This window comes from Mustela putorius, unplaced genomic scaffold, assembly GCF_011764305.1.
Source record: "Mustela putorius furo isolate JIRA1106 unplaced genomic scaffold, ASM1176430v1.1 tig00000487_pilon_pilon_pilon, whole genome shotgun sequence".
Lineage (NCBI taxonomy): Eukaryota > Metazoa > Chordata > Mammalia > Carnivora > Mustelidae > Mustela > Mustela putorius.
Window position 1 is genome coordinate 7,855,560 of NW_025421399.1, and position 13,224 is coordinate 7,868,783.

Below are 13,224 nucleotides of genomic sequence, written 5' to 3' on the forward strand. Positions count from 1 at the left end.
ACGTGATTTTTTTTTTTAAACCAATGACATGTCTTTATTCAAAGGATAGATAATTTTCCTTCACTTTCTGAAGAGTAGTAATTCCAAGTTAAAGAAGATAATCTGTGAAGGAAGAAGTATAATGATTGAGTAAAATGGTTTACTTTCAATGTGAAACAGAAGCCATAATTAATGGTCATTATCATTAAATAAAAGTCAAGGCCATATCAGTGAGCCTTCTTTTAATTACAAACAACAGTGATCTAAATCGGGATTGTTAAGACTTTGTATAGAAGTCTTTTATAAAACCAGTTGAATTATTGTGACTGAATTTAGTTCTGGTCTCTTATTTATGTGAAATGTACCTTTAACTTATAGTGATTGAATTGAAATTATATAACTTGAAGTAGAGCATAAACTAGATGAAGAAATGTTAAATTATTTTAATAACTTTTCTAAAAAAATCTATTATCTTCATGTTGTCCTTAATATAATTTATGAGTAATTTCTTTTTGAAGGGCTAACCTTTCAAAAGTCAATCGTTGTTAAGCTGGAAAGAATTATTAAAGTCACATTCTGAAAGGTACACTCCAGTTCTTTCTGTAAGTAGTAGTAGGGATTTTAGATGTAAATTCTCATTACTATAGGTTGTTTTTGATAATGAAGGAAATTGCATATATAGTTTTGGTAATTGAGTAGTCAAGGTCAGATATGATTTTATAGTAGAAATAAAGAAACTGAGTAGTAAATTTCAAAAATCCTGGCGGCATCATGTTGTAGTAGAAGTAGAACGGAGTCCTATGCAGAGGAAATGTGAGAACATTTATAGGCCAGTAAGAATATCAAACCTTTAGTATTTAAAGAAATAACTTAAAGCAGTAGAAAAACAAAGAAATATTTGGCTCATTAAGACGTACTTAAGAGAAACAAATATGTGATTTTTTGAATGTGTCTTAGAAAGCGTAAGAGAACTTAATAAGTAGTATAATTTAAGTTCCAGTACTTTGTATCATTAAGAAAAGCTTTAAGTACAGTCATCTTTTCAAATAGGATGAACCATTTGATAATTTACATTGAGCTGTGGTTCATTTTATATTTCTTACTGTCCATATTTTTTCAGTTGAAAAAAATACATAAAATATTATACTTCTCATCTCTATTTTGCTACTTATAGTTTAATTTTCATTTTTTGTTCAGAAGATCTTTAATTTTTTGATGTTTCAGTTGTTAAAAAACTGGCTAAACCCATAATTTTGTAGGACATTTAAAACTTAAAAAAATGAAAAAAGTTTTGCATTTTTATCTGTTTTGACCACTGAATTTTCAGTTGAATATTCTGAGTCATAAACACTGAGAAACCATTAACTCTGTCCTTTAATATGAACATTTAGGAATTTACCATTGAAGAATTTAATCTATTAAATTAATTGTGATTCTAATATAGAGCTTTTATTCTTAATTTATTTAAAACTCAAGCAAATGGATATAGTCCAGTATTTTCAATGAAATATAGGTGATAGTAATATAGAAAAGAGTAAAGGCATTACATTTGAAGGTGAAAAGTAGAAGCCTTAAGATGATAATTTAATGCTATAGTAACATTTTTTTTTTCAGAATGAAATTCTAGTGTGTAGAGAATTGTCTTTAGGTGATACCATTTTGAGAAGTAGGGCACACCTGTGTTTGATGCATTGTTCCACTTGATGTCAGTGTTGCTTTAGGAAAATTCTGCTCTAAGAAGAATTGTCCAAATAGAGTTGTTACATCATGAAGGAGGAAGCTACCTTTTCGATGCCGGTTTTGTGGGCGAGGGGTGGTTATGATTGATTATGCTTTGCTTTAGCATCCTCGTATTCCAAAAAAAGAAGTCGCTGAGTATGGAAAGTTGCTGTAGTGATTAACTGTTATAAATGTTCTTGAAACCTCTTCTTCCTCCTCTGTGCAAGTCAGTGTGATAAATACGGCCTTTCAGGAGATGAAGTTTTGTTTTTGTTATTGAAGAATCGGAGGGCAAATGCTGGAAGTTTATCTTTTAAATGGTCCAACAAAGTATATGATAAAACAGTCTTTCCTATTCTACTTAGATTTTTAGAGCAAGGAATCTGTAGGTATGGTGCGCAGTGTACTTCAGCACATTCCCAGGAAGAACTAGCAGAATGGCAGAAAAGATATGCTTCACGCTTGATAAAATTGAAACAGCAAAATGAGAATAAACAGCTCTCAGGCAGTTACATGGAAACCTTGATAGAAAAGTGGATGAATTCATTATCTCCTGAGAAAGTGGTGAGGAAAATAAACTGCATTTTTTATTTATTTTGTTTGTTTGTTTTAAACGATGACCTTGTTTGAGTCTTGACTTTATTTTGTGCTATTTTGATTTATTTCCTTATCCTCTGTATGAAGAACTTGATTCTTGATAAAGTGTTTTTGTAGCAAAAGTAGACCCTTTTGCTAAAATAAAGAGCAGAACTAAGCTATTTGTGGAGATTTGCAGGTATTATGTTAATCTTCATTCAGGGAGTGTTTACCGCCATTTTGTTGTTATTAATTTTCTTATGTCTTGTCTAAGCTTTGTTGTATTTTGTTCTTATAAAATTAATGTATAAAAAGCATCTTACTTTGTAAACAGTTCCATCAACATCTTTACTGTTGATAGTTATTTACCATGCCAAAAGTTTTTGTTTGTGCTTTGGGGACTAAAAATATAACATTAATTGCTCTCTATTTTCAGCTTAGTGAATGTATAGAAGGAGTAAAAGTAGAGCATAATCCTGATCTGTCGGTCACTGTCAACACCAAAAAGTCTCACCAGACATGGACCTTTGCTCTTACTTGTAAGGTATGAATTTTGTGCTAATTAGAGAATGTAAATTTTTTTTTCGATTTTCTTAAGGCTTTCTGTGACCTTTAAATCTCTGTGTTAGAGCACTGAAAATGTTTTAATCTAAGTACATCTTAAGTAGGTTCTGTATTGTGCTAAAGTGTATTTTTGTACTTTGTTCATTAAAGGTATAATATTTTTAGGTTTTGAGATAAAAATCTTTATAGATATTTAGATGTTTGCTAATTTACTAATTTGATAAAGTGGTCTTTGATAATTGTCTTCCAAAGTTGGAACATAGGATGGGGTTCATGGCTTATAATTTACTATTTACAAATTGAATTGTTTAATCTGGCAGTTCTAAGATATTTAAACAGTCACATCTTGTTTTTATATTTGATGAAGTCACAGATTCTGTAATAATGTGGTCTTAATATGAGACGTTTTCTGCAGTGCTTCCTGTCTTGAATATAATATTACAAATTTAAGAATGAAGCAGAGTCAAACTTTTCTGTGAATGTGTGCAGTGGAAAAGTTCTGCGTACCTTTTGGTGGCATTTCTTCCACTGTGGCTTCTGCATCTTGGGATGAACAATCTGGGAACATTTAGCTTTGGCCTTGAACCCAATCCAGTGCCTTCAGAGGTAACTGCTCTCTTATGAAGTCTTCCTACTTGAACCGAGATAAAACTTTTTTAGGCCAAAGGTATGGAAAGTTGGAGGTCAGTGATCTAACCGTGTGATAGAGCTTTTGCCACAAAGAAAGACGAGCATATCCTAGAAAGAGTAGGAAGGCTAGAGATGTAGCATAAATATATAATTTTTTAAAATTTCAGCTTTACTGAGTTATAAATGACATCATAAATATATAATTTTAACAACTGATTTTTTTTTAACCATTCTCATTTTTTTTCTTAAATGGCTTATAAACACAATTTGTACTTTTAACATAGTCTCTTAGAAGCATGGGAAAGTAAAAGTCCCTTATGGGAATATTTTCATTGAAGAGCCCAAATACAGCTGGATTTTTCACCCCCTTGTACTCAATGAATTATTTTAACTTCCTTGTAGCCTGCAAGAATGCTGTATCGTGTAGCATTGCTTTATGATGCTCATCGTCCTCATTTTAGTATCATTGCAATATCTGCCGGAGATAGTACTACCCAGGTATCACAAGAAGTCCCAGAAAACTGTCAAGAATGGATAGGAGGAAAGATGGCCCAAAATGGATTAGATCATTACGTGTATAAAGTCGGGATAGCATTTAACACAGAAATATTTGGAACTTTTCGCCAAACCATAGTTTTCGACTTTGGATTGGAACCAGTACTCATGCAAAGAGTAATGATTGATGCAGCTTCTACAGAAGGTAATATTTAGACTTTTTTCCCCTGATACGATGTATTAAAAGGCACTATAATGGCAGTATTAAAAGATATGTATTGGCCCCTAAATATTCCATGGATAGAGAGAGAATAATAAGGAAAAAAATCCCAGAGCAATCGATTCATTTACTGTGTAATGGGATTAGAATGGTTCACATTGTGCCCTGGTTTGCTCTGCAGTCATCAGGCAAACTTGCTTTGAGCTTCCTTCAATTTGTATGAGTAGATGATCAGGTCTGTTTTGGTCTACTAGCTTTGTTTTTAAAGTAAGATGATTTTAGCACCATAAAACCTTTCAGTATTAATTTGGGTAGACCGTTATTTCAGTGGTAATCGTGAGTACACCTCCAATGTCTGTTTGCATGTCTGACTGAGTCTCCAGTTAACTTTGCTGACTTTAGTATGGTATCTTTGAATGAAAAGCCCTCAGTAGAAGATTTCATAGGTTAGTTTTATATATTCACTGGTAAAGGAGTGTGGTGCCTTTAGTAGGATCTGCTCTGTGTTCCTGGGAAGAGGGCCCTGCTTTCAACATGTAAACACTTACAGAAGATGATAATTACGTTGTACGTAGTTACATTACTGCCTGTTGCTAAGTTTTATGCCAAGCTCCAACGTGACAAGGGAAAGGGCACATTTCCCTGCATTTCTTTGGCTTTTGGTTAGATTATAGGTGCTTTTTTTTTTTTTTAAAGAATACTAAATATTTATTTAACAAACACTTTGTGTGATACTTCATATTACGTAGATCATAACCATATTGTGGAGGGTGTTTTTTGCTATGTACCACCATGTCCCATTTATGAGAACCTAGAAGTTTTGTTCATGAGCAAATGCTAGGATTTTATTTTTTGGACACAATGAGCAGGTGGAACTAGTTTTGTCTCCTTCTTTCCTTCAGCTGCTGGTAAGGTTAAAGCAACATTTGGGTCCAGATTGAACAATTAGGCATTACCTTCTAGTGTGTGTGCTAATATTACCCAGACTTATTTCAGCCTCACTTAAACCTTATTTCTTACTTATTTTGATCCCTTATACCTGTTTTTATTCTGTTGTATTGTGTTTTTTCATCTTCTCAGTACCCTTTGGAATCAGAATATGTTGATTCCTGTAGCCAAACAGTTGACAAAGTAAGAATATTTAATTTATGTTTGTTAGTATAGGAGCTCTTTGGCAATTTTTTTCTGCAAAAAATCAGATAGTCTTTTAGATGTTTCTAGGCAGATGGTGTTTGTTGCAACCACTCCGCTCTGCACCACTGTAGCTGATATGGAAGCAAATGGGCATGACTGTGCTCCAATAAAACTTTATTTTTAAAAGTGACAGCAGGCTGGAGTTACCTTGCGTGCTGTGGTTTGCCTACCCAATGCGAGGGCATTGCTTTTAGAGACTAGAACTTGAGAACTATTAGGAAGCACCCTTTTAAAATCATGAAGAGAGATTAACACTTATTTCCCGCTTTCCAGTGTAGCTCTCAGGACGTTCTTGGCTTCCATGTGTGTTGTATTAGAAAAGTTTGCTTTTAGATTGGTGTTTTGTAACTCGTGACTCATATTCCTATAGAAAGAAGTTTGTGTTGTCAAGAGCCTGTATCTTGTTGATGAAAGCCTGTGTAGTAAATAATACGTTACATGGTTGCATTAAAATTAAAAGTAAGAGAAAATGATACTATTAAGGCAGATGAGGGAAGGGGGTGATGATGAGGATTTCAGGGCACCCTCATGGGCTCGAGAGATTCAGGGTACTTTGACTACTTTTGCCTCAGGTATGTGGTAGTTTTCTAGTTTGAGAAAAAGAGCAGTGAATAGACTTCAGAGTCAAATAGAATTAGATCTGAATCTTGATTTTTTCATTACTTTTATGACCCTGTGCAGGGTACTTGACATTCCTGAGTTTCATATGGAAACCTCTATTAAGTGGGCCTAGAACATTCTATCTTAGAGAATCACCGTGAGATGGAAAATAAACCCTGTACAGTATCTGATACACAATAGGCATTCAGTAAATGGTAGCTGTTGATTTTATCATGAGCCATCATTAGGATAATTCCTGGCTTGTAAGTAGAATGAAGAGAGAAGGAGAATTCTTTTAGTAAAGGGAGGCATGGGGCTAGGGTGCATGCAGAGGAGGGACTGAGAAGACCTGAGCCCTTCAAACCATGGCACCTGTGGATCTTGGCAAGAGAATACAAGAGAAGTTTGTGGAAGAGAAGTTGTCCAAGATGACCCGTGTTTTGAGTGTGGGAGTTCCATTTCTTTGGTTTCTAATGTATCAGTTTGAAAATTTGATGAATTTGAGGCACCTGGGTGGCTCAGTGGTTTAAGTTTCTGACTTCAGCTTGGGTCGTGATCTTGGGGACCGGGGATGGAGTCCTGCACCAGGCTCCCTGCTCAGCAGGGAGTTTATTCTGCCCCTCCCTCTGCCCCTCTTCCCACCTCTCTGCTTGTGCTCTCTGCTCTCTCTCAAATAAATAAGCAAAATTTTTTAAAAAAGAAAACCTAATGATTTTATATTTTATACAGATATGGTAGAAGGAATTAATACAGTCAAGGCTATCCTCCCATTTGGAACTAATATGATGCCTTACCCCCTTTTTGTGATAGTTCCTTATATCCGTTTAGTGGCCACTTTGCAGTTTGTTATCTTTGCTTATTTCTAAAAACAAGGTTTTGCTTCTAAGTATTTACATCATAGAAAATAATTGAAAAAAATTAAACATTTTCTTGAACTAATTTGGAAACAAAATAGTTTCACATAGTGAAATTTGTACTTCAAGGCCAGGAAAAACAATTATTACAAGAAGACAATTATATAGAATGTACAAAATGTATTTTCCGATAGGAGATTTTGAACATTATAGACAGAAAACCTTAAATTTAGGTTTAGGCAAGCTAGGCGACGTTAGGGCTGATGTTTCTGGTCATTACAGACATTAGCTGACCTGGTTGTGGTAATTTTTAGTTTTTTGGTGTTTTCCCTACTCTTTTCTCTTTTTTTAAATTATTTATTTATTTTAGAGAGGGAGGGCGATCTAGAGCACAGGTGTAAGTGGGGGGGAGGGGCAGAGGGAAAGGGAGAGAGAATATCAAGCAGACTCCCTGCTGAGTGTGGAGCTCAGTGGGGGCTCGATCTCACAACCTTGAGATCAGGACCTGAACCAAAACCCAACAGTTGGATGCTTAACCGACTGAGCCACCCAAGTGTCCCATTTTTTAAAGTATAATTTTCATGATACCTATTTCTTTACTTTTATTTTATTTTTTATTTTAGGTAGGTTCCACACCTACTGTGGGGCTTGAACTCACAGTCCTGAGATTAAGAGTCATAGGCTCTCCTGACAGAGACAGCCAGGCACCCCTGTTTTCATAGTATCTAAAGCATGCAAACCTTTTCTGTTTGTAGGCCATGTTTTAGTTGTAAATGACAATTCTGCGAACTGTTCAGGTAATAGGTATGACTTTAACTTTGCTTTTTTCCAGTGCTTTTTCCAGTTTTTTCCAGTGCTTTTTCCTTGTTGGGGAAAGGTTCAGGTTAGGCTTATGTTCAGCAAGAGAAACTGTATGCACTAAAAAATTACTGTGAATTAAAGACATGCCTCTCAGAAATACATGACGGGAGACCATTTACAAAAGAAGGAAGTTAGTGAGTTGTCCCCTTGCTTAGAAAGCGAACTGCATTATACACTTTATCCTATGACTTTGAGTAATGGGAAGTTTTTGCTTGGCAAAATTGATTTGGAATTCTGCTTTGAATATCTGGAAATTACATGTTGAAAATTAATTCTTATGTTTAAAATTGAAAACTCCGTAGTACACATTTCTCTCCTTTGAGTCTAGCAGTGTATGTTAACATTTACATTAAAATTTAGTATGACTTAAAAATTGTCTCCAAATGCCAAAGTTGGTGGTAAATTAAGGGCAGTTATATATAGATGTAGCTCTGTCAGGATCGATATAGATGCTGATAGTATGAAAAGTCATAGAAAAATAGATTAAAAAAAACTGTACTTGTCAATAGAAGATAAATATTGAGTAGAAGCATGTAAAAAGTAATGAAGTACTCCTATGCTGTTATTTTGCTGTTTTAAATTTTACTTGGTTTAAGAGATGGAAGATAGGGACAGACAATATGGGTAAGCTAAGAGATGCTAATCTTGTTTCTCTGTAGCAATTTTTGGGAAAGAAATGTTACTGAAATGGATAGCTGAAAGGATGGTTTGGGATTACTTTCAGATTTGTAATTTTTTTGTTACTTTGGGCAGTTCAGACTTGTAAAGACATGACCAAAATGTTTCCTAAGGAAGAGTGTTTACTTCCGATTTCAGAGTTGAGAATCATTTCATCTCATTCTCTTTAATTCCTAATAAGTAGAGCTGTTCTGAATATATTCTGTATTTACGTGCATTTATTTATCGCACGCTGCTTCAACATCCACCCTTGTGCTAGGCGCATAGACACTGGATTTTTTTTTTTTCTCCTGACTTTTTCTTGTCTACTCTCCAGGTTCTGTTAAGGATAGTTTTCAAGTCTGCTATATTATATTCTTCAAGAGAAAACTAAATCAACCCTTTGGATGCTTTGTTAGAATAGTAACTATGTGGCCGAATGAGGAGGGCATTGCTGTTCTCAGTCAGCAGGACCAGGGAAGTTGGGAAGCATGTCTTGTGTCTGCTTAGGCATTCCAAGCTTGAATTCTGTTTGTGGAAGTAGCAACTCTTCCCTTATGTTATCTTCAAAAAATTAGGTATATTCTAATTATCTTTAACTTTTTCTTCTGAATTTCTCTTAAAGTATGTTTATAGCTTCTGCCTACCACATCTCAGCGTAACAGGTCCTACAGGTTTATAATTCTGTCAGATTTGCTTTGGGATTTATTACTGGAGGAGTTGGTAAGTAAGTCAGTGTTAAGCTCTCCATACATGGTTTTCTGAGTATTGATCCTTAGCCTGTCCACTTGTCTTCTTGGCAGAGTGTTTTTCATGTTAGCCTCATCTAGGTTGAAAAAAAGTACTTTCTAGGGATGGACTGGCCAAGCTGCCCCCAGTAGCACACATGCGTGGTTCAGACGTTGGCAGTTGCTGCCGCGTGCTGGAGGTGTGGTTGCAGCGAGGCCCAGTCGTAATGTTACCCATGGGGAACCCCTTCTCCCTCCTCTAGTTGCAAAGGGGCTTTTAAGGGGTACTTGGGTGGCTCAGTCATTTAAGCATCCAACTTTGGATTTCGGCTCAGATCATGATCTCTTGGGGTGGTGGGATCGAGCCCTGCATCAAGCTCTGTGCCCAGCGGGGAGTCTGCTTGAGATTCTCTCTCTCTCTCTCTCTCTCTCTTCCCCCCCCTTCCCCTGCTCTCTGTCTCTCCCTCTTCTCCCTTTCCCTTTCTTTCAGTCCCTTTTTCTCTCTCTAAAATAAATAAATCTTTAAGAAAAAAAGTCTTTGAACAGGGACTCTGAAGACCTGAACCTTTAAGGACTGGAAGTTAGGTGGGTGTTTGAAAAGGCCCAATAAACTGTTTCTTAAAAGTCAGAGGGTTGGAGGCAGAAAAGCTTGTCTCAGTTCAGATGAAGTAGGGAAAGAGCAGTAGCTTTGGCAAAATATGTCCTTAGTAGTTGCTGGCCACAGTTCATTTCTGATGTCTGAGTTTATGACTGAGATCAGTAATTTGTGGACTTTTTGATGTTGGCACACTTGGATGTTTTTCAGGGTTCTTCTTTCTGTTCCTTGAACCCTCCCCTCTCCTGTGGTATATTTACAGTCACTTAAAAATAAATTTAACATTGTTTGGGAATTGTTTTGAAATTGTGCTACCTGCTGGAGACACGAATTTTAATAATTTCATAAAAACAGGGTGGAAATCATGGCACTGTCTAGGTAAGATGAGAAAAACACTGTTTCTTACGCCACTTTTCCCGGAAAGACTGAGTACTTGTAGTCCAGAGTAGAATGACTGTCTGTGTAATTTGCTTTGCATACTAAATAGGTGACACAAAAATGTTTTTAAAAGGAAAGCTCAATTATTTTCGGTTTCTTATTATCCCAGTTACTTAAAATTAAAATCAGTTAGAAATAATTAGTGGCTTTTTAAAGAATATGAATGAACATAATATTGATCAAGGCATAGTCTGATTCAATTTCTTATTTAAAATAAAATTATGAAATACAATTGCCCTATCTCCAAATAGTGGACATCCTTTTATTACCTATTACAGTGATTCTTTGAGAGTATATGGAGTTTAGTTTTTATTTTTAAAGAGTTGGTTTTTTGGTTTGTCATACTATACCATTGCTGTTTCTCTTGACTTTTGAATTAAGGAAAATAGATTTTTATGTACATCCTTGTTTTTTGACAATGATTATCATCTGATTTTTAGTGATAGTATGATCTCGTAGAAATGTTGGCATTTGTGTAGCTTAAATATTTTTTGTACCTATGATTTAATGAACGAAAGAGCAGGGTCCACATTTTGGATGATTTAGGAAGAAAATATGGTTAGTTTACTTTATGAAACTTCTACTTTTGAAGCTATTGCAAAAACACCATCCTCATCTTATCCAATGTATTGTAAGAATGTAGGCCATCCTAAAACTTGATGATTATGGTTGTATTTATTTTATCTTTTGAGAAATAATTAAAAGTAGCATCTAGAAATACCTTTTCAAGGAGCAAAGGCAAGAAATTGGGTCCTTTGCATTTGAATCTTTACTAAGATATTAAGATAAACTGTTTTCTAGTATTGAGAAATGTCTTTTGGATGATTATGCTTAATATGTTTGTAGTTTATATATAACATTTTAATATAGGAAAATCTCTCACTAAGCCGTACATGGCAATTATGTATTGTTCTCTCATTGCAAAGATAGTACAGGGTAATTTATTTTTGTGTTTTGAAGACCAGCTGATGTCTCTTTAAATTTCTTATTGTATCGTCCCAAATTTTAACCTCATTTGTGAAGCCATCTTTTCAATTATGTTACATTAAAACTGGATCTCAGCCTAATGAGTCAGTCAGGCAACTTCTTTTTCCCCTTTTAGTTACGTTTCATATTTACAGGGATATGTATGTTCCACCAAATAGAAAATGTCACACGCACTGCAGTCAGAGCGCGTCTCCCTAGGGCTCAGAATCTATGTTACGATAAATTTCATCCTGTGCTGGTACTGTGCTACAGTTTTTTCCCAGAGATGTCAGAACTTGAACAGTCATTCATTTTGACATTGTGTCCTACTTAACGGTATAATGTAACTGAGGCTAAACTGAATTTTTCTGAAATGGCATTTGAATGCTACATCTTCTCATCTTTTAATGAGGAATTAGCAGTACTTTTACATGAATATTTCCTATAAGGTATTTGTTGGTCATAAGTTGACTTTCAGAGAGTTTCACTGCACTTTACTACGCAAGAAAAGACACAGTTTTCTGATCTCGTCTTGCTGTCATGGGCAGGTATTGGTTGTAGGAGGGGAAAAGTGATTTGTCACCTGATAGATTTTCTCTCAGGAGGACTTTATCCTGCAGTTAAGATTTCTTTTGACTGTCAGTGAATTTCTAAATGTTAATCCGTATTTTCAATATGTTAATGACTATTTTTGTTACATTCTACCCTAATGTTAAAAGAAAAAGGTGTTTTTTTTTTTTACATGGGTTCCTATTTATGTTATTTTGTTAAGCTAGACAAAAGATTTCTGATACGGGGAAGATTCTCTGTCAAATGGGTTTTTGTATTGTTCTGTTTTTAAGAATTATGAGCTCTAGCATATAAAATGCTCCTACCAAAACGTGTAATGTATTATTTGGGAATTTTAATGTTGTGTTCCTTTATAAATGTGTTTTTATGTTTCCGTTTAGATCTTGAATACCTGATGCATGCAAAACAACAGCTAGTAACCACAGCTAAGCGTTGGGATTCTTCTTCTAAGACTATTATAGATTTCGAACCCAATGAAACTACTGATTTGGAGAAGAGCCTTCTTATCAGATACCAAATTCCTCTCTCTGCTGACCAGCTGTTCACCCAGTCCGTTTTAGACAAATCGTTGACCAAGACCAACTATCAGTCACGGCTGCATGACCTTCTTTATATTGAGGAGATAGCCCAGTATAAAGAAGTCAGCAAGTAAGTTACTTCAGAAGCACTTTGTTTCCAAAGAAACCCCTCCCCATTCGATGGTATTTTTTTATTTTTAAAATGGAGATGTGCCTAAGTGAGGCGAGGTAGTAACGGTTGTTATTTGATAGCTGTTGTTTAGTGCTGTGTCCTGTTCGTCTCGGCCTCCCTAGTGCACAGTATATAGTTCATTTCTGCAAGACTGCCCTGTGCTGGGATGCAAACATACGGTCCCTGCTGCACAGGAGCTTTCTGTTAATGATAGTCAGAGTGTGGGCTCGGTGAATATTTGTTGAATAAATGTACAAAAACTGAAAGAGACTACATATTTTGGAATGTAATTTTATGAATGAAATGATTGGGGACGCCTAGTGGCTCAGTATGTTGGGCTTCTGCCTTGGGCTTGGGTAATAATCCTGAGGTCTTGGGATCGAGTCACGCATCAGGCTCCTTAGGAGCTCAGGGGGGAATCTGCTCCTCCCTCTCTCTCTGCCCCTCTCCCTGCTTGTGTGCTCACTCTTACTCCTGTTCTCTCCCTCTCAAGTAAATAAATAAAATATTTCAAAAAAAAAATGAAATGAATTAAATCTTCAGGAAAACTATTTGTTAATAGTAAAATACTTTTTGAGACACTTATAAATGCTTTAACATACTTTACATTTTATCCATATGCCACAGGTGAAGACCAAGGGTAAATCCAAGAGCTTATTTGAGGGACACCTGGGTGGCTCAGTCGGTTAAGCGGCTGTCTTCGGCTTAGGTCATGATCCCGGAGTCTTGGGATTGAGCCCTGTATCAGGCTCTCTGCTCAGTGGGGAGCCTGCTTCTCCCTCTCCCTCTGGCTTGTGCTCTCTTCCATGCTCATTTAAGGCTTATTTCCATTTTATTGAAAAAGTGGAATGCTACTACCAAATGTAGTAGCTCGTTCTCTCTCAAATG

General features: G+C 35.7%; 1 protein-coding gene across 5 annotated transcripts in view; it reads left to right on the plus strand.

Moving 5' to 3' along the window:
• The window catches only part of HELZ (helicase with zinc finger), a 163,948-nt gene that overhangs the window by 51,707 nt on the left and 99,017 nt on the right, over positions 1–13,224 (plus strand). For all 5 annotated transcript variants that reach the window (XM_004749121.3, XM_004749123.3, XM_013054510.2 and 2 more), the window contains 4 exons: positions 2,064–2,262; positions 2,711–2,818; positions 3,871–4,168; positions 12,027–12,294. In XM_004749121.3, the coding sequence (XP_004749178.1) occupies positions 2,064–2,262; positions 2,711–2,818; positions 3,871–4,168; positions 12,027–12,294 (873 nt within the window). The remainder of the gene's footprint in view (positions 1–2,063; positions 2,263–2,710; positions 2,819–3,870; positions 4,169–12,026; positions 12,295–13,224) is intronic.